Genomic DNA, 21,260 nt, shown 5'->3' with positions numbered 1-21,260 from the left:
AATGAGCAATACACATTCCACTATAAATACTTATCTGGAAACAGTTGCACATCAGTTGCACATTCAATATCATATTTTTTTAAGTTACATATCTAGCCTAATTATTAGTTAATGATTCTAATCTGTATCCAATACAATTATTGTCTTCTGGTTTTAAAACCTAGTCTCAGCTGGTTAGGCTAGAAGTAGTGAATGGCTCAAGGTTACTCCGGCCTGGGTTCATATGAGTCATTGAATCATTGACTTGCCAACCCTATTTTAGCCTAGCCTGATGAGTTTTAGCCATATTGTAATATAATCCAGCCGATGTCAATAGTTTATAATTCAATGTATTGCATAAATGTAGCCAGATGATTTGAGTACACTAAAGCTAATCATGGCTAAAGGTATCATGCGAACACTATTTACAACTTAATTGGGATCAGGTTCACATATTGTGTTAAACCATGATTCTTTAACCATGCTTACTTGAATAAACCACAATTAAGTCACAGCAGTTAATTCAAACTACTGCTGTTGTTTACCAACCACAATAGCTGGGTTTCTGGAATACACAAAGTTAAAAAGAAACAAACTATGTTACAGCTTAGTGTGATGTGCTATATTCTAAGTTTAATTAAATACATGTGCATGATTATGTTGCAGTTTTTGCAACTTGCAGAATCAAATCAGCAGCGATCTTGGAAATGCAGAATTTAGATTTGTACCATAGGTCTACTCTATAACGTCTGTTTTTCAGATCTCGAAGATAGCGGCTGCTTTTCCGTATTAAACAGGGCTCCTAGAGGGAAAACAAGTAGAATTACACTTTCTGGAGAGCAAAACTCCAGCCGGCCTTTAGAGAGCAGCAAAGAGATGGAAAACGAAGTCTTCATTGCCCCATAATCCTGGTCTCATTTTGCAGACGTATATATCTATACATTTGAGCAGAAACCACAGATGTTAATCTGACAACCTTTCCCCGAAAACTGTAAGCGACACTTCTAGTTTTGTCTCTAGTTTCCGTCGATACATCTTTCCGATTTTTTTTTTTTTCCTTTTTGCTCGTCCAGAGAACGGATGGAATATTTTGCATCTGTCTTTTGTTTTAGGAGAGGTGACGGGTTCTTTAAGGGCTAATTCCCGCCCTCTAGTTGGCGGGAGGGGTTTCCTATTCGATGACGTCAGATGCACTCATTGATAAAAGTATCGGGATTCCCTGACTGGGCGCAGAAAGAGTAGATGAAACTTCCTTTGCCGGCGCGGCACGTGTCTTTGTGAGCGCTTGGGAGAACGCGCCGGGACGCGGGCCGACTGCTTCCCTCCTCGAAGGGAGTGAAGGAGGCGAGCTATCATGGAGCCCATTTGTTTCCCCCCCTCTCATCCTTTCAACGACCACGTTATGGCCTCGGATCTGTACAAACCTTCGTTTCCCGCGATCGAGACGCCTAAATCCATCCGCATGGAGCCGTCTAGACCGGCCGAAGCCACCCGAATTATTAGCGACCCAGTCACGGGCAGATCCTACAGCAAAGGCCGCCTGCTCGGCAAGGTACGTGCGGTGTATTTGCAACGGGTAGGAAGGGTTTTGCTGGACGGAGCAATCGCGATTCGGGCGCCGCTCTGCGATCCGTGTCCGAGGGATGGTCCAAGCTGGCCTCTCTGTTCGGTGCGCAGAAAGGGCTGAATGAGCCGAGTTCACGATTAGGAGAACGGATTTAAGGAGTAGTGTATTATGCTGGGAATGATTGTACGTGATGATAATTGTGGTACTTGAGGGTGGTGGTTGTGATGGGGGAGCAAAAAGCTTATTGATTTCGCGCGTTCCCTCCGAAAGCTTTTCTTCTCCTGGCCTGGGTTTTTCTCTCGTCCTGATTGAGGCTCTTCCCTCCCAGCGAGATTCGATTGATCCGAGACAGGCCTGTATGAGCACGACTCCTGCTGTGCTCTCCCCATTGGGTGGCGAGGGATCTCATATGATCTGGTTCATTTCTCTCTATAAGGATTTTTTTGAAGTTCGGGCCTGCAAATAGTTTGTTGACTGGGAAAAGGATTTGTGGCTGTGTTCACAAGACGCTGAATTCTAACTAGCCTATAGTATGTGAATCAGTTCTTGTGGTTAGCTTGTTTGATGCTGGAAGATTGGATTTAATTGTGAGCAAGCAAATTTTAATACAACTATATTTCTTGGGGGGGGGGGTTGTGAAGACTGACCTTGGCAGAGAATTTCTCTCTTGACTGACTAGGGATTAGCAGAAATTAGACAATTGGTGACCCACTGGCCAACTTCTAGTAATTTATATGACTTTTTGTTTAGTACTGTGTTAATAACCAACTGTGGCTTATTTAGTAAACCATGGTTAAGGAAGCAACACAGTAATATAAGCGTTCACAACAATAGAACAAAACTGGCAAACAAATGTAATCTAATACAGTGTAGTTAGAAGGTAGCTGGATCTCAATGGATTTCTGGGTTATGAAGACTGAAAACTCGGTTCAGCTTTGATAGCTAAAATTTCTGGGTTTAGAATTCTTCAGATAAATATAATTTCACATACTAGGCCTCCAATTTTTATTGTTTAATTTATATGCTGACCATCTCCATGGGTTATAAATGGGTTATAAATTCTGGTTACAAAAATAGTTGCCACAAAATTGGATTTGGGACTGGGTGGCCTTGATTTGAATTATGCTTATATGGAGTTTTTAAAATTATGAGCTTAGCCTAATCCTCAGACTTCTGAGGGTTATCTCATTATAAGCTACCCAGAGCATCCCAGAGAAAAAGGTGGGGCATCAGTGCCAAAGGCATTTAGAGGACTGTATCCTCACATGACTTTCATGCTGAGACAGGTTACTCAATAGGAATAGCTTGAATCTAGGCAGTCCATTATATTTATTCTCCAGTTGCGTAGGACTTCAAGCCTTGTGATTTATAGCTAGTATGACTGAAAACTCTTGCTTGCTGAGAATGCTAGGAATTCATTTTCAATGTATTTAATAGCATCACATTGAAGAAGGCTATGTTGCTTGCTGATGGAGGCTATGGAATCTATACTTGTAATGTGACTATGATATTCTCCACTAAGCCATGTTATTTTTTTTAATAAATCACTGATTTAGTGCCATGTATGAACCACTCTTTTTTTTCTAGTATTTTGAGGCTTCCCAAGTGTTTTCTTTAGAAACAGTTGACTTTTAGTATTCATGAAGCAGTAAAGAAGCAATATGTCCTTGTGAAAATAGAACTAAAGATGAATTTCAGTCAAAGAATTTTTATATGTTTTCTTAATCTGGTTTTGCACTGCAAAGTTATTGCATGTCATGGAAGCATTTATTTATTTAATTTTTAAAGGATGTAGCTAGAAGTGGATTTAATAAGTCTATGACATACATCTATGTCATGTTCTTCCACTGTTTTGATAATGGCTATTTCTGTATTTTTGTCCTAACAGAGTCAGAATGTACTCTGTTTTTGTGACAGTGATCCATGCATCTGATGAAGCACGCTGTGATCCACAGGAGCTTATGCAATAAAAAGGCATTTGTTATATTTAAGATGCCATAAGGCTGTTATTTAACTAAGTTTATGATTGTGACTGCTACTGATTTATATATTATTGTATACAGAGAGTTAAGATATATGTATATAATGAACAAGAATGTTTTGATTAAAATATATTTTCTTTTTTGGTCATACAAAATGTGTACATAACTGTTTTTCTAAATGGATTGGAGAAAACAGCAGCATTTATGCTGGAACTCTCTGCCAGGAAAACTGATTGTGTTTCAGAGATCATACTTTGATAGAAGGGGGTGCAGCTTTTGGTTCTCTTTGCTCTACATTATACAAAGCAGTGTGTCTTGTGAAAAATCTATTCATTGGATATAGCGATGCTTTCATCTAATATCAGGACAAACAATCTTTTGCATCGAATGTGGCAGTGTGTGAAATACTTGTTTTCATATTGCTGTCTATTGGTAACTCTTTTTGATGATACCAGCCTAAATTGCTTCTGTAAAGACAATACCCAAACCAGGATTCTCTGTTGCAGAGAAACTGGTTTATCTTGGCCAAAATGTTGTTTAGGCATGAAGCTATTTCAAACAAAGGAGTATGGTGCAGCCAAGCTAGTACTTTCTATGCTGCTTGAAAAACCTGTCTAGATAGTAATTTTGTTCTGGGTGTCATATGAAAAGGGCTGAGCCATTCTCTGTTGAGAAAAAACCTGCCAGTGAGTGAAGTGAAATGCAAAAGCATGAATGTAAGCTCCAAAAAAGCCGTAGGCAAAACTATATCCTAAAAAAAATACATAACAGAGAAAGAATAGTATATTTGAAATTGCTGGATCAAATTTACCAAATTTGTACCTGCACATTCCTGAGAAACATTAGAAGCAATTAAATATTTGATTGTGTAGTCAGCACATCAAGCATGTTGTTTTTAAATTTGGAACAAGAGCTTGAAGATTTAGGTCAGTGTGAGAATCTGCATTAAGAGTATCTCTAGCCACCCACTTCTGTTGAATGCCTTCCAAGAAGCATATTATCTTCTGAAACATACTATTTTACTGTCAGCAAGCTACCACCAATAACTTTCTAAAAATTAAATTTGCTTTTTTGGATACAGTATCTAAGGAAGACTATCTTTTCTCCAACCCTCGTAATCCCAATTATTTTAGCTATTTATCATAGGATTCAATTTCTAGGTTTCTTACTTTTATATTTGCTGTTTATAAGTAATTGTTTTGTGGTTAAAATTTGAATGACCATGAGCCAGAATATGAGTATTGAACTATGCTCATCTCCAACTGATTTAAATTTGCTGTGCATTTGAGTCATAGGTACAACGAGGAGACAAATATGGGCAAAAGTTTTGGACACATTTTCAGATCTTTCTAACACAAAGTATCGGAGCTTGACATAAAACATGGGCTAGATATATCTAGGTGACCTCATCCTACTTATGCAGTTATGTACTCATACCATTGACAAGGTATTCACCTTGGAGTTTTAGGTCTATTTATTAGCGCTCAGTGCTGTCACAAAAAGCAGAAGGTCTGAGAAAATCTGCTATTATTATAAATAGGCTATCACAGACATTAATCTTTTTGACAATATTCCTGCTGGTTATTCCTCTTTGAGGCTTTTAACTCTCTAACAATGGTACATTGGCTAATTTTGCAAATTAGCATAGGCCATTGAGGTGGTAGGGTAGGCAGTTTAAAAAAAAAGTAAGAATGGCCAAGGACCTTGGCTATAATCTTATGTTCAGAATATTATGAATATTATATTCAGAATAATGTGGGTGTCTTTGAAAAGTGCCTTCCAATCATTTACTTGTGCATCAAGGAAAAATGGGAAGTTCTGCAGCATACATAGGTAATTTCTGCTTCTTGATTGGCAGGGGGGATTTGCAAGATGCTATGAAGCGATTGACCTCTCAAGCAACACAATGTATGCAGTGAAAGTTATCCCTCACAGCAGAGTGGCTAAACCACACCAGCGTGAGAAGGTATGTGACTGAGGCCTGAGCAGGTTGATAATAAGTGAAATAATCACCTTGTGCTGGAAGTTGGTTCTGAACTTGCAGATTGTAATTCTTCTGATGACTCTTTCAGATCATCAATGAAATTGAACTACACCGAGATTTGCATCACAAACATATCGTGAAGTTCTCACATCATTTTGAAGATGCAGACAACATTTATATTTTCCTTGAGCATTGTAGTAGGAAAGTGAGTACTAAGTTACATTCTGTCTCTGAACCTTGTGTGTTCCCTGAAGCATGTTTTATAGCCTTCTCCTTTTACAGTTATGTATGTTCCTTTGATGTCTTAACAGTCTCTCACCATCATTGTTTCATCAGAGCCAAAGGAAGCTCTCTGCTGGGCAGTGAAACTAGGGCTACTATCACATGACCAGTTGGAGCAAAAATATTTTGTAGCATTGTGAACTAACTAACAGAAATGGAGCCTGCAAGATGATAGCACTGAATCCTTGTTCCAGACAGGGCATAACATATAAGTTATAACTATCACATCCATAGGAGAATGTAGATGTGATTTTTCTGTTATGTATTAGAAATGATAGAATACTATAAGATTCATTATAGGAGCAAAACAAAGGGGCCAATGCTAGATTTTAACAAATAGAACAAAGACAAAGGGCGGTAATACTGTTGGCAGCATATATCTTAAGAGAGTTGAGAACCATAGATATTCAATGCATCCTTGACAGTTAGTAAAGATGTGCCCTTCTAGGCTGCTTACCAATACTGGAGGTGTGTATTGCAGCTTGCCACTTTGATGCTTCCTGCTTGTCTTCCTAAATTCATTCCTCCTTGAAAGTATTCTTAGAGTGATAAAAATGTTCTTTGCAAAAATCTGTCATAGAAGTATTTTCAGTATAGACATTGAGACTACCACAAGTAGCATTTGTTCTATTTTTAGTTACTTGTTCTTTATTTGCACTTTATTTTCATATAAACAATGTCATCTTATGGCATTTTAATGGCTTCACTTGCTCTGGGGTACATCAAAATAGGTATTAAACTGTCCAGCAAGGATTACTTGTTGGAATAGTATTTATAGATGTTATATCAGAATTCATGCCATTGCTTAAGACAAGAATGACCTTTGCTAGAATTGGCTATTAGGATTTGAAAATTTATTTGGTGAACTTTCTTGACGTATAAGACCAAATGTTCTTCATGCAGTTCATATACATTTTAGCATATTTCACTACACTCACAAGATAAAATTTCTAGTCATTTGACTTTTGTATTTTGGAAAGTGGCCATGGAAGTATTGCATGGATTTTATTTGTGGTCTGAGAATAAAATAGAAAAACATACAGATACCATCATAACTTCATTGAGAAGATTAGATGGGAGGAGGGATTAGGATCAAATGGAAACATACTTGAATTAGAACATTTTAGACTGACTTTGGGAGCATACAGTGTTAGAACAGGGAAGAGCAACATAGATATTGAGTAGCAACATAGGTATTGAATACATTAATGTATTCAATACCTATCATCTCTAGCTAGCATGACCAATGATGTCGATAAGATACTACAATATAACAAAGTCTATTGTACCCAAATTTGTCCGTGTCTGATAGGTAAAAGATTGAGGAGAAACCCTTTCTAACCTTTTACTGGTCATGAGGTTCATTGGTAACTGGGGCAGTCACGTCTGTCTCCTATGTATTTATCGGTCTTTTCCTGTCATCAACCACCAGAAGGGCTTGGAAGTTTTCCATCTCATTAAATTGAAGACTTGTGGAGCAGATTAGATTAGATTAATGACTGGCTCACATTGACTCCTGAATTTCATGGAGGAGTAGGGATTTGAACTTGAGTTATGAACAATGCGCTAAATGGCAGTCTGCTTATAGCCTTTTTATGATTAATTATGTCTTGTTCTAGTCTTTGGCCCATATCTGGAAGTCTCGCCATACCCTCCTGGAGCCAGAGGTTCGGTATTACCTCAAACAAATAATCTCTGCTTTGAAATACCTCCATCTTAAGGGCATTTTACACAGAGACCTCAAGTTGGGTATGTACAGCACAGCTGCTCTCTTACTCATGAGTAAAATATATTATGCCAAAAATATATCTTAACATATTAACTACGATACTTGTTTTGAGAATGAGATTGCCTTAAGGCAGTGGTTCTCAACCTTTTTAATGCCGCGACCCCCCAACCGGTTGTAAGTCGAGGACTACTCAACCGGTCGTAAGTCGAGGACTACTCAACTGGTGCAGCACCGTTTGCAGAATGGGACTTTTGGCGGGCTCAGCAGGGCAGAGACAGCCTGGACAATTCCTATTGGCTTTTGAAAGCCAATAGAATTAGACTCTATTCAAGAGAGTCTATTCTATTGGCTTTCAAAAGCCAATAGAATAAAAGGGAGTAGCACAGCTAAGGAAAAGGGAAAAAAATGGCGGACTGCGTTGTTTGGCGACCTCCGTGAAATGGTCATTCGACCCCAAATGGGGTCCCGACCCACAGGTTGAGAACCACTGCCTTAAGGAGACACAGTATAGTCTCTCTAAATTTGCATGCTAAAATCTTCTCTTTTTTTTTAAAAAAAAGTAAAAACTGGGATCCTAAATGCTAAAACATACGTTCATTTTAAGCCTTTTTAGTTACATGGCACTTAGATAGGATTAGGAACTTCTTGGCCTAGAGGCCAAGTGTGATCTCTGGGAATATTTTTGTAATATCAGATTTTGAGGTAGAAAGGCAGGAAATAGATAATATAAACTAAACAAATAATGTCTGCCACAGGTAACTTTTTCATCAATGAAAACATGGAACTGAAAGTTGGTGACTTCGGTTTGGCTGCTCGCCAGGAGCCTGCAGACCAGAGAAAAAAGTAAGTGGCTCAACGTTTTTATGCCGGGCATCAGCAATTTCTCAGGTCTTTGCTGTATTGCATAAGATCTCCCAGTTGCCTAACCCTTCTCTACGCCCTGCAAGACTGAAAATCAGGAGATTTTTATTGGATGTTCCAAATTCTGTTTTTTCAAAAGAGACTATGATGGTTACTCTTGGAAGGGGTGAACTGATGCAAATATTAGTATTTGCAGGCCCATGTTGTCAGTCCCTGCCGTATTCCTCTGGGATTATGTTCTTATGCTGCCATCTCGAATGCCCTCTTTATTGTAAGTTAGGGTGAAGGGTCTTGTTTTTACAGAGCTTTATTGTTCTGGTGCTTAATTCTTTGCAGCTGTGTGTTGGGGGAGGGGAAGAATCTGAGTGCAATAGGGACCAAGGGACTTGAAATAGACTCCTTTGCATCAGCCTGGAACGTGGTCACCGAAGAAACAATGTGGTGCCTGTAGTAATGTCTAAGGCTGAGACCTTGTGGTATGCTCCATGGAGGGAAACAATGGGCAATCTTATATTGTGTTACTCTTTGTGCAAATGTTGGCAGTTGGAGTTGGCAATCGCACCCGTCAGAAATGAGTATTAGTGGGAAAGCAGTGTCAGTCTCCTATTACAGGTTGTTAGGTGCAGAAGGCTCATACTTCCTCATTGGGAAGTTGTGAAAAAGCTTCTTGCACGTCCTGTTCGTGGAACAAGGCAATGCGTTCGTACGACTTGTGAAATGGCTGGAAGAAGGAAGGTTTCTGAAGCCCAGCTGCAGAATAAAAGAAATGACAAAATAAAAATGTCAAACCATGTTTTGTTTTCTTGCACCCTTGATGAAAAGCTTAATTTTTCCTAAGAGCTAACAATGAATGGAAGTTATAGCTAAAAAAAGTTATCCCTAGCAGAATTGGAATTTCAAAATAAAAAATAGTTTGTTATATATTTTTTCTTAAAAGGCTCATTTTTGATTTACTGGAACTGTGCTTCTTCCCGGTATTGATAACTTAGGTTTAGCAAATACCTGGCTAATTTGGGAAGCTATTTCGTAGGGGGGGGGAAACACTTCAATCCTATTTACTGGATCTGCTATGTAGTGGATCATTGCCTTTACTTACCTTTACCCTCTAAATGTATACCCTTAAGAAGTACCAGCTGAAAATTCTAGCTATCCTGACTACATGGAGGATACTAAATTGGGAAAATATGTCCCTTAGCATAATAAGTATTTTGCGAGGATGAATAGAAAGAACAAAAGGGAGTTGCAGAAATGTTATGCTTAGTTCATTGTCCCATACTGTGTACTTTTGTTTTCTAGGACTATCTGTGGCACGCCAAATTACCTTGCTCCAGAAGTGCTAGTGCGACAAGGACATGGGCCAGAATCAGACGTATGGTCTTTGGGTTGTGTCATGTAAGTCTAGACCTCAAACTTTACAATTGATTATTTGCTTCTGCAGCATGGCTTTTGTACAGATCTGCTCTTTCATATGGGTAAATAAAATGAAATAGTAAGCATTAATAGGTGCACGCACTTGTATATATAACACCATTTAAAAATCCGCTTACGTTTTGTCAGTTAAAAGTATTGAAGTTAGGCCAAAAGTTAGACGTTCCAAGTACCTGAATAGAAATTCTAGTAAAATGAATAGAATATAGCAAAAGGCCAAATTCTAGCCACTAAATCCAGTTTCAACAGAGCATTATGGGGAAACTGCAAAGTAATCACAAAATAGCATTATATGAGCCTCCCCCAAGCTTTGACAAATAGCTGGCTAAGGGATATATAAATCAATTACTTCCTTGAGTACCATATAAGCCCATGTCAAAATGGGCTTCATGGAGGCAGTAACTTGCACGAGGCCTGTTTTAGTTCTCTCTTGCTTTCTGCAAATCTTAATACTCCTTCCATATGTGTATAACATACAATGTTCTGATGAAATGTAATAGAATAACAGGATTGGAAGGGACCTTGGAGGTCTTCTAGTCCAACCTCCTGCTCAATTGGACCCTATACTATTTCAGACAAATGGTTGTCCAAAAATGTTTCCCTGAGGGTATTAAAAGGAGTTGATGACACAGTGCATCCACTTTCCCTAGTTGATGCCAAATATGTCTGGTCTCCATAACAGTCTAATTTCATTGTACCTGCAGTCTATCAAAATTAGCCTCAGGAAAAAGCTTAGGTAATTATCTGGACTGTGTGTAGGTCATGTAGTTTAAACTATGTGTGATTCATGTATTGTAAGCATAAATTTATACAACTCCGCTCTAAAACTCAAAACGTTAGTGCTGTTACTAAACTTTAATGATCTGCTTTTAATTTCTGCAAAACAAATGGAAAGAAGTGGCTTGTCTGCTACACGCAGGGTAACTGTTTAACTCAGGTGGTATTCAGCAGTTTTCCGGAGGATCTTGAAAAACAGTCTGAGCCTTTAGATTTCTTTGCTTTGGTTACCCACAGTTTCCTGTTTACGCAGCACATATAGAAAATGTGCTTCTAAATGCTGAGAAAAAGGGGAGAGGGATCTTCACTGAGAAGATCCCTCTTAAGGGAAGAATTCCCTGTCCTTCAGCTCAGATTCATTCCAGAAAAGTTTAGTTCCTAAGTAAGAGATTCTTTAGCTCTGATCACATGGAGGAGCGCTGTCATCTGCCAGCCGGATGTGCCTCCGGTCTGCAGGCACTTGGAGGAATAGCAATGTCTCATGAGCTTGATTACAGAGAGAACTTAAAGCTGGGTGTTGTCTAACATCAACTTCCTCCATGGTTGCTGCTGAGTCAAGTGCTAATAGAGAGCCTGTCAGTGCTGACTGCAGAGAAGTGGTGTCCTTCAGTCTCCTTAACACTCATCATTTGCCCTCTCCTCTTCCTCTCCCTCTCACTCCTTAGGTACACTTTACTATGTGGAAACCCGCCTTTTGAGACTTCAGATCTCAAGGAGACTTACCGTTGCATCAAACACGTTGCGTACACGCTTCCTCCTTTCCTTTCTGTATCATCCAAAAACCTTCTCGCTGGCATCTTGAAACGCAATCCGCAGGAACGCTTCACATTGGAAGAAATTTTGGACCATGAGTTTTTCACTAAAGTGAGTGGCAGTCCCATCAAAAGTGCACTACTTTAACTTTGGCGCAAGGATGCCAGGACACAAACTGGGCTTTTGCAAACTATAAACCATTGCTAGCTGTAGCTCTATCTTTTGCTTGGACGCTGTCCTTCTAGAGGCAAAGTCTTCAGGTGAAACCATGACTGAGGCCCTAGCAGCGCAAGAACATCACTGCCCCTATTACTAAGGGTGTGAGCTGCTGGAATCTTGCCTGGATTGTAATTTAGATAATTACATCCTGCTTCTAATTAACACTCATGCTCACACGATTCTGCTCTTGGCTCTGGCTTTTGTTTTCTGAACAACCTGATAGTTACATTCTTGCCTCTTAAATCAGAACCTTCTGCAGAGTTTTAAAACCCGTGACTGTGGAAGATTTGATGAAAATGGCCCAATCTCAAACAGGCATGAGAGTTCTGAAAAAGCTGGGAAAATGTAATATAATGAATGCTTCCTGTTCTGATGTTTAGTTTGATTTTACTGATTATTTTTAACTTTCTAGGCCTACACACCTGATAAGCTTCCACCCAGCTGCTGCATGATGGCACCCGAGCTGAGCCCCCCCAATCCTGCTAAGAGCCTATTGGTAAAGGTCACAAAGACACTCTTTGGGAAAAGAAGGTCCAAAGGTGGGTTCTGCAGTGTGTCCCAGTGTATGACATACTTTCTAAAATCATACAAATGTATTGGACAAAAAGTAGTAGCATGCCTATCCCCTATTCACTTAGTTTGTGGACTTTCGATTGCACGTCTTGGACCAAGGACTAATATTTAATTATAATTGGTTTGGGTGTTGCCTCTGCATGTCTAGGAAATCTAAAAGTATTAGAATTGGCAACAGACAAGTTATTCTTAACAGTTTACTATATGGTACTTGAAATATAAATAATGGAGAAGGGAGCTGTAAAATTGGCTATATTATCGTCTATATCATTCCTCTATTATCATTTTTTGGATAGAATTGTGGTCAAGCTGAATGTAGATTTCTGGTTCTAACACAATCTCATATAGATATTATTCTTCTTAAATCCATTTCGTCACTTATAGGATTGTCGGTTACATAACTGCTCTGAAATTTTCTCCCCCCACAGTTAAGAAGGCTTCTTCTGAAGAGAAAGATGACATCTCTAAGCTAGTATCGGGCCTTGTAAAGACTTCTATCTGTAGGCAAATAAGTCACAAAACTGTGGATGGAAATGAAGTAAGTTAACTTTAGGATCTTGGTTAATCACTTGGCTCTTTCAGAAGGGGAAGAAAAAAAGATTAAGGGTATACGCTGAAATTAACAAGAAGTAAAAGATGGGATGGATAGAAGGATATAGACTGAAATGGCTTTTTTTTAAAGGTCACTCCTCTGAATGGTCAGAGTCCTAGCTCCAGCCCTACAGAGACCCTAGCTGAAGAGGGTTCACAGAAGTCCATCTCCAGATATATTCGTGGGACAACAGCTAGTAGCTGTGAAGGTGAGAATTGTCATTCTCTCCAATAGGATGTGCTGATGTTCAGAGTACGTTTACACAATGAGAAGTGGCTATATTTAAACTTACTCAGATTTGGGTAAGTGGATTAAGCCCAGTAAGAAAGTGTTCGCTGGTAGCAGTAGACCTGCAAATACCTGAGATCAGGATTTTAATTTGAGCAGATGACTCATAATGTTGGACATTCAAGATAGCTATTAGTCAAACAACAGAACCAAAACTTATTCCTGGCCTTTCTTAGATATAGGATAATACTTGTCAAGGAACGTAGGACAGTGAAGAAGATGCACTGAAGCTAATTCATCATGAAGATTTATTAAATATTGGGGAAACCAAACTGGCCTACAAAAAAAGGCCAAATGAAGAATACAAGCGACATGATAAGGCAAAGTATTACATGGCCAGTATAGTAAGTATAGCGAAGTATAGCAAGGCCAGTATAGCAAGCAGGTAACAAAAATACCTGGCAATAGTTAAGGGCAGGAAAGTTGAAGAAACTTTCTTGTGCAGCTAATTCTGGCTGCACAAGACAAGTATTGAGAACAAATTCATACAAAACCAATCTTGAAAAGACAGCAATAGACAGCAAATGCTGCTTCTGCAAAGAAGCTGAAGTGGACCATCTAGTTAGCTGCTGAAGAAAATTGCACAGACTAATCACAAACAGTGGCATGACAAAGTACCAACGATGTTGCATTGGAATATCTGGAAGAAATACTATTTGCCTGCAAGCAGCAACTGGTAGAATCACAAAACAGATAAAATAATAGAAAATAAAGAAGCTAAACTGCTCTGGGACTTTAAAATTTAAACAGATCAACACTGCCATATAGCACTCCAGATTTAACAACTATTAAGAAAGACAAAAAAGTTTGGAAGTGGACATGGCAGTACTTGGGAGACAGCAGAATAGAAAAAAAATAGAGAAAAATATCAACTAAATACAAAGACCTACAAATAGTTGTAGAATGACTGTGCCAATGGAAAGCAAAAATTGTACCCAAGGCAACCAGTGCTATTGTTACTACCCCAAAACATTTGGAGCGCCATCTGAACACCATTGTCATCAACAAAATCATCAGTCAATTTAAAATGCAGCTTTACTTGGACAACGTCCATCCTGCGATAATATCTTTAATACCATCAAACAACATCTGCCTACTCCATATATTTGGGAAGGACTTAAGAGGTGCATAAAAATGCCAAATTCAGTCTAACCATCTGGCTGAAGTTCTGACGAACAATTTATTAAACTTGTATGTTGCCTGACTTCAAGGACTCAGGGTGGATTATAGCAATCAAATTAGAATAAAGCCATCGAAACATAAAAAATGAAGATAAAAAAAATGGCAAGGGCAACAGGCCAGATGGAACAAAGTGAGGGAGTCTTGTTCTCCCTTGCCAAAGGCCTGGATCTCCATGGCAGAGTCTTCTGCCACGATCTGGCTGGGAGTAGCAAAAGGTCTTAGTATAGCTTTAAGAAGCTCAACCTAATTAATTTGGTGAACCAGGAATTGTAGTTTTACATCATCTTCTAATAAAAATGAATTTCCCTACCATGTATATTCAGATTTTTAGCTTCGCAAGTAAGAATCTCTTTAAGCTTGCTCCATAGAAGCTGGAATAATCTTGTGCCATTATTTTTCTTTTGTCTAGTATTTGAAGAGTGTGTCACAGCATCAGCTCTTGTTGAATCTGCTGTTGGGCTCCTGAAGAACTGTCTTTCTGTTATGCCATCAGGTAAGTAAAGGGTATTAATTCAAAAATCCGGAATGGGCAGGTGAACCGTGTGGAAAGAGCTTCTCTCCTGAAAGTTAATATCAAACAGGATAAAGCACAGGATGTATAAAGCTCTATGTTATAGCCTCCGAACATTTTTCCCTCTCTCAGTCCTTTTTAACATTAATGTCCAAGTGTTGAATATTTATTTCCATGGTCTGTTCACTAGGAGGTTGAATGGAAAAAGCATATTTTAATCTTCCATATCACCCCCTGCATTCATAGTGGGAGAGATACCTTAGAGGTTCTCATTATGACTTAAAACAGAGGTCCCCAATCTTTTGGGCACCAGGGACTGGTTCCACTGAGAGAGGTTTTTCTGTGGACCGGAGGTGGCGTGGTTTTGTGTGCTGCCTGCATCCCGCGGATGGGGCTTTGCTTGTTTGTGCGGACTGGTTGCGGACGGAGGTTGGGGACCCCTGACTTAGAACCCTGGAAAATTGTAATCTTATTCAAGATTAAAATTGATCATGCAAGCAGCTAGGATGAACCCTGTTTTTCCAGTTATGTTTGTGTCAGCTGAAACTGCCCTAAGGAAGCTTCCTTTTGCATGCAAAGGCTTATATGTGAGCTGAAACACTCTATACAAAGGATTTGAACTTGTGTGGAAACTAAATCATAGAGCTCTCTATATGTGAATGTGCAAATGGCTTTTTGCCCTTGATCATGAATTGGAAGAGAGTGGTTCTTCATAAATAAGGAATAGTTCCTGGTTCAATATTTATTCTCCATATTTAGAGGCTGGTGTTAGGAAAGATGAAGAGGAACCATGTTAGTTTACTCCTTTCTATATTTTATGTCTTCAATACAATCCTTTGAAGAGGATTATTTGATCTAATACTAACAATTTCTCCTAAATTAATAAGTATCTTTATTCATTGTTTAGCCGAAACGAACCCTGCTTCCCTGGCTTGCCATGAACATTTTGTTTGGGTGAGCAAGTGGGTGGATTATTCCAACAAGTACGGATTTGGTTATCAGCTCTCCAACCACAGCATTGGTGTCCTCTTCAATGATGGAACTCACATGTCTCTCTCGGCTGACTGGAAGTAAGTGGAAGAAATTGATTGATTGAGGAGTTGAGGAGGGGATATGCATATAGTTGAGGCTGGTAATGCACTTGGATCAGCTCTTCACTACAGTGGAAGATCTACTCAGCCTTATGTGCCGAATGATAATCACTGGGTAGTACAGGCAATATAAAATAATGGATAATTGAAGACATGTGCAAGAAGATTACAACAAAGAGAAAGTGACATTTGTGCTTGCCCTTTTTCCCCCTTGGGATGCTCTTGAAGATCTGATATGCATTTTTAAAACACCTTTTAATATTTATCACTATATTAAAAGCCCTCTTTAGGAGCTGTGAACTCCACTCCCATGTCATATGGCAGGATTGTTGATGTTACCAATGCTAAATTGTTGAATGGCCCAAAAAAAATTATCAAAATAAGAAGGAGACACCTCTCCATTTCATTCTGCCATATGTAGATAATTTGTACATCGTAATAGATCTAAGGTGCTTCTGGCTATTGCTATCTAACTACATTCTCTTGCCTTTTAGGAAAGTACATTACAACCTGACAAATAGCAAACATTTCTGCTTCCCAACTTCAGCAATTCCTGAACAGCTACAGGAACAGATGGGGATTCTGCAGTACTTTGCTTCATACATGGAGGAGCATCTCATGAAGGTGAGATGTCACGTATGTTCATGTTTATGCTGTGTTGGTTTCTGAATGCAGAAGGAATTGCCAACTTTCTAACAATTTCATCTAGAAGTTGATAGGCATCTTTCATAATACTTTCAAAGAGAATAGTTAAATACTCCCTCCCTCTCCCCCTTCCTTTCTCTTTGATCAGCAGGTCCCATTGTCTGATCTGTTCTCAAATGCAACGCCTTATCCTTCTGGTTATGCCTATTCCACACGTGTATTGAAGCTTTAACTAAAATTCTGCAGAATGCAGTGAAATTTTGCTAACCTGACTTTTCTTAAATATGGTTTCTGGTATTGATGTACCTGAACTATTGTTTTGCAGTGGAAGCTGAGGAATTACTTATTCTCATTTGGGTAGGAATGCTGAGAATAGATTGAGGAGGAATGTTAGGAATTGACCATTCTTTTGTCCATTTTTTCTAACTTTTCTGTCCTCTTTCAAAGGGTGGAGATTTGCCCAGCATAGAAGAGACTGGACAGCTGCCTATGCTGCTTCTACAGTGGGTGAAGACTAATCAGGCTTTACTGATGCTTTTCAGCAATGGAACTTTACAGGTGTGTAATGCATCAAGTCCCTTATGTAAAAGTATTTATGACCTGCGCCCTCTTCTACTTAAGAGAGTTCTAGACAGACTTCTCATGCCAAATACTTCCAAGGCTACTTCATGTTAACTGATATGAGAAGTATTTTTATTTACAGGAAGATGCTATACCAAAGGTAGCTTATCTTTGGAAGGTTTTTATTTATTCCCTGCCTTTACTATTTTTATAAATAATGCAAGGTGGTAAACATACCTAACACTCCTTCCTCCTCATGAAAATATAAGGCTGTGCCTTCAATATTCTCTTAAAAACTGATGTTGCAGTGGAAAGGAGTTGCCTATGAGGAGGTTTGTGGGAACCCCTCAATCCTATATATTGCTTTGAGAGTAGAATAGTACAATACAGTCATGTTTGCTACCTTATTATACTTGGAGAAAAGGCAGGATATAAGTGCATATGTGTTTGTCCTAGTAGTTTAACATATATTGGATACCTGTAGGCCCATTTCTGTATATCCGGTTTTCTAGCCCTTCAGTTCAACTTCTGCATTTTGTTTCCTTCCAGTGTTTTAACTGAAGGGAACAGAGGAAGAAAAATACAGCCAAAGTCTCATAGTCTCCTAGCAAATACGCTAACCAAGGGCGTGGCGTGCATATTTTTTACAATCTCCATAACCACAAAGATCATACAGCCAGAATTTAGTAGCAAGCCACTAAATAGTAGCTGTTCAATTTCTTGCCAATTTTCAGTAGGAAGTGAAATATAGTAAGTCCAGCAAAACCTTATATGCTTAATCCACATTATATAAAAGGTATCCACCAAAAAGCAGATCTAAAATTTCAGGCCTATTTCTGCTGAAGTTATAGAACATTGCCTACAGCAGTGTTTCTCAACCTTGACAATTTTAAGGCATGTGGACTTCAACTCCCAGAATTCCACAGCCAGCATTGCTGGCTGTGGAATTCTGGGAGTTGAAGTCCACATGCCTTAAAATTGTCAAGGTTGAGAAACACTGGCCTACAGCAGTCTATAATTGTAGAAGAGTTCTTTGTGCTTAATCTAGATCAGGGATCCTCAAACTTGGCCACTTTAGGACTTGTGGACTTTAACGGCTGGCTGGGGAATTCTGGGAGTTGAAGTCCACAAGTCTTATAGTGGCCAAGTTTGAGGGCCCCTGATCTAGATGCATGCAATATAACGTGGAGAATTCAAAAAGAAATGCTAGACTTTTAAATAGCCATCAGTGATGAGTATTAAGAAAGGGATTGTGCTGTCTTTTTTTTTAATAGGTGAACTTTTACAACGATCATACCAAGGTGATTTTCAGCAAACCTGACCACTCCTGCCTCCTTACCTACATAAACCGTGACAGGAATTCCTATACTTACAAGCTGAGCAGCATCGCAGAACTGGGTTGTTCACCAGAACTTCAACATCGGCTCAAGTATATTCTCAAACTACTGCTACAGCGAGCAGATGCTTAAGGCTGCAACTGGTGTAGTCTCACCGGAACACCCATTACTCCAAGGAGGGATATGTTAATAACATAAAGGCTGGCAACTCTAGGCAGCCATAGTGAAAACATTCCGATGTCTAATTTTCTAAAAAGGAAAACTTCAAATCTGTACACATCTGTAGCTCCGAACCACTCCTCAGGATTCACCCACTTCTGGATCCCTTGCATCATTGTGTTTGGTTTTTTTTTTTTTTTTTAAAAAAAATCATCTTGATGTGAATGCTTCAGTTCACAGGAGAATGGTGCAGGGATAGATGCCTTAAGTTTTATGTCTGTGCAATCATTGCATAATTAGTTATGCACATGGTGTCACTGGGTAGAAAGGGTGGAGAAATTATGCTCCATACACTATGTACAGGGAACAATGCAGGGTAAGGAAAAAAGTACAAATATTTTTTATGATGGTTTCTAGGCTTTTAGTCTAATGCCTGATACTAGATATTTGGTGTGGAAAGTGGTGTACCGGATGGAAAGAGGAATACAAATATAGAAATTGGTGGCTTTACTTATGTGTTGTCTCAAATCCTTGCAACACTACCATCATCTGCTCAGGAAACTGGCATAACACCGCTGGGAGTTGCATTTCTACCCAAGCTTCACTTGGCTCTGACTCATGGACCAAAGCTGTGAATTGGGTGTGGCTATCTAGAGAAGAAAAAAGCTTATGCAAGGAAGCAGTTGTGGCATGGCTCACTTCTCTACTGTGAAAGCAGATAAACAGCTTCTTGTTCCAGCTATAATATAGTTCAAACACAAATGCTTGAGCCACTTTAGTTGGCTAGAGTGCCAATTGCCTGTCCTCTAGAACTGGTAGAGAAGAACCCCTCCAAATTTGGAAGGACTGGTTAATAGACCATTGAATGTTCAGCCTTAAAATCTGGATCAATTTTGGTGTTACTGCGAAGTACTTGAAGCTATGAAAGGACATGTTGGGTAATATAACTATTACACTAATTAAGCAAATGGGATGCCTTTTTGCTGAAACTGTGAATGACCTGCTTGCTTCAATTTCTTGGCTGCTTTTCGGTCCAGGGTACAGCAGGGGATCTCATAAATTGGTACAGACTTGAACAGCTTAAATAGAAGCTGCCCACTTGAAGTTTTGAACCTGACAGACTGTTCAGCTGTGGGGCCTACATGGTGTGAACATCAAAGAACCTTATTTATGTATTTATGCCAACTATTTATTTGCACATGTCCTATCAATCACGCACACCATATTTCCCAAAATGCAGCAGTTTGATTATAATAAACACATTTTTAATAAAAGCAGAGAAATACTTATTTTGTGTCAAAACAGTGTCTTGTGGCAACCAGTTGACTCTGTGGAACTTGGAGAAAGGCAGATGAGCACACAGATTTCTTTAGGGCAGTAATTTCACATTCTCACATGCTATAATATGCTGTATGCTCTTCACAAAAAATGTTTTACATCAGTATTTTGATACAGAGAAACTTAGAAAACAAACATCTGCGTGGTGGACAGATTGGGTGTTCTGTGTTTCCAAACAATTTTCATGCTCCTGGCATTCTGCCTATTATCCAGAGACGCTGACAAAAGACATTTACTGTTTATTGATTGCAGTATATTCATTTTTATACTGCATATCCTGAAAGATGCCAGTTTATAGCCAATTCCCATGAAAAGCATAGCACAAAAATATCTATTATCAAACTTGGATCAGTGAGATAAAATCCCAGATGAAATGAACAACTCGAAAATAAATAGCCTTAAAATTCAAAAGCAGATCTGAGCAAGATTATTTTAACCATTTTGAGGAAGGCTGGCTGTGAAGGGGTCACATGTGCCTCCAGGGCCAAGTGTGTGGCCAACCTGGGGAAATCCCAACCCCCCCCTGAGCTTCTTGAGTTTGCCTGGCAATGGGTCATCAGAGGAATTTAGGTGATCAATTACTTTGATTAGGTTCTCGCCCTGTCGTGTAAACACATTGGAGATTCTTGCCCTCTTTCTAGATAATTTTTATTTATTTTTTAAATACCCAATTAACAAAATAATCTTTTCTCTTAAAGAAATAGTAATGACGCAAACTCAAAGAATGCAATTATGAAAAAGAAAAAAATCTTATATTTAATACTTATCAACAGATTTTTTGTTGTTAGCTGCGAAGTCGTGTCCGACCCATCGCGACCCCATGAACAATGTTCCTCCAGGCCTTCCTGTCCCCTACCATCTGGAGTCCAGTCACGCCTACTGCTTCAGTGACCATACAGCCACCTCATTCTCTGTCGTCCCCTTCTTCTATTGCCCTCCATCTTTCCCAGCATTAGGCCCTTTTCCAGTGAGTCCTTCCTTCTCATTAGGTGGCCAAAGTACTTGAGTTTCAACTTCAGGATCTGGCCTTCTAAAGAGCAGTCAGGATTGATCTCCTCTAGGACTGACCGGTTTGATCGCCTTGCAGTCCGGGGTACTCGCAGGAGTCTTCTCCAGCACCATAGTTCAAAGGCCTCAATTCTTTGTTGCTCAGCCTTTCTTATGGTCCAACCTTCACAGCCATACATTGCAACTGGGAAAACTATGGCCTTGACTATACACACTTTTGTTGGCAGGGTGTTGTCTCTGCTTTTTAGTATGCTGTATAGATTTGCCACAGCTTTCCTCGCCAGGAGCAAGCATCTTTTAATTTCTGCAGTCCCCATTTGTGGTGATCTTGGAGTCCAGGAAGATAAAATCTGTCACTACCTCCATTTTTTCCCCATCTACTTGCCACGAATTTAGAGGGTCATATGCCATGAT

The 21,260-nt window shown here is 39.3% G+C and overlaps 1 protein-coding gene across 1 annotated transcript; it reads left to right on the top strand.

Moving 5' to 3' along the window:
- The first annotated feature begins 607 nt into the window (after positions 1–607).
- PLK3 (polo like kinase 3) lies at positions 608–19,789 on the top strand. The gene is made up of 15 exons (XM_039349625.1): positions 608–1,531; positions 5,387–5,494; positions 5,601–5,717; positions 7,414–7,543; positions 8,279–8,366; positions 9,681–9,776; positions 11,255–11,453; positions 11,974–12,100; positions 12,563–12,672; positions 12,817–12,934; positions 14,606–14,689; positions 15,615–15,777; positions 16,293–16,422; positions 16,891–17,001; positions 18,279–19,789. The coding sequence occupies exons 1-15, from the start codon at positions 1,334–1,336 to the stop codon at positions 18,471–18,473; spliced, it is 1,974 nt and encodes a 657-aa protein (XP_039205559.1). The 5' UTR covers positions 608–1,333; the 3' UTR covers positions 18,474–19,789.
- Positions 19,790–21,260: the final 1,471 nt, after the last annotated feature.

This window comes from Crotalus tigris, unplaced genomic scaffold, assembly GCF_016545835.1.
Source record: "Crotalus tigris isolate CLP2741 ecotype Arizona unplaced genomic scaffold, ASM1654583v1 scf7180000018299.754606, whole genome shotgun sequence".
Taxonomy (NCBI): domain Eukaryota; kingdom Metazoa; phylum Chordata; class Lepidosauria; order Squamata; family Viperidae; genus Crotalus; species Crotalus tigris.
This window is presented reverse-complemented; position numbering and strand designations above follow the sequence as displayed.

Excerpts from the sequence above, each read along its gene's own strand:
- PLK3 (XM_039349625.1), top strand. The coding sequence starts at position 1,334 with ATGGAGCCCATTTGTTTCCCCCCCTCTCATCCTTTCAACGACCACGTT. Across the intron at positions 5,718-7,413 it reads TTGAGCATTGTAGTAGGAAA|TCTTTGGCCCATATCTGGAA; the intron begins GTGAGTACTAAG and ends GTCTTGTTCTAG. Across the intron at positions 16,423-16,890 it reads TGGAGGAGCATCTCATGAAG|GGTGGAGATTTGCCCAGCAT; the intron begins GTGAGATGTCAC and ends CCTCTTTCAAAG.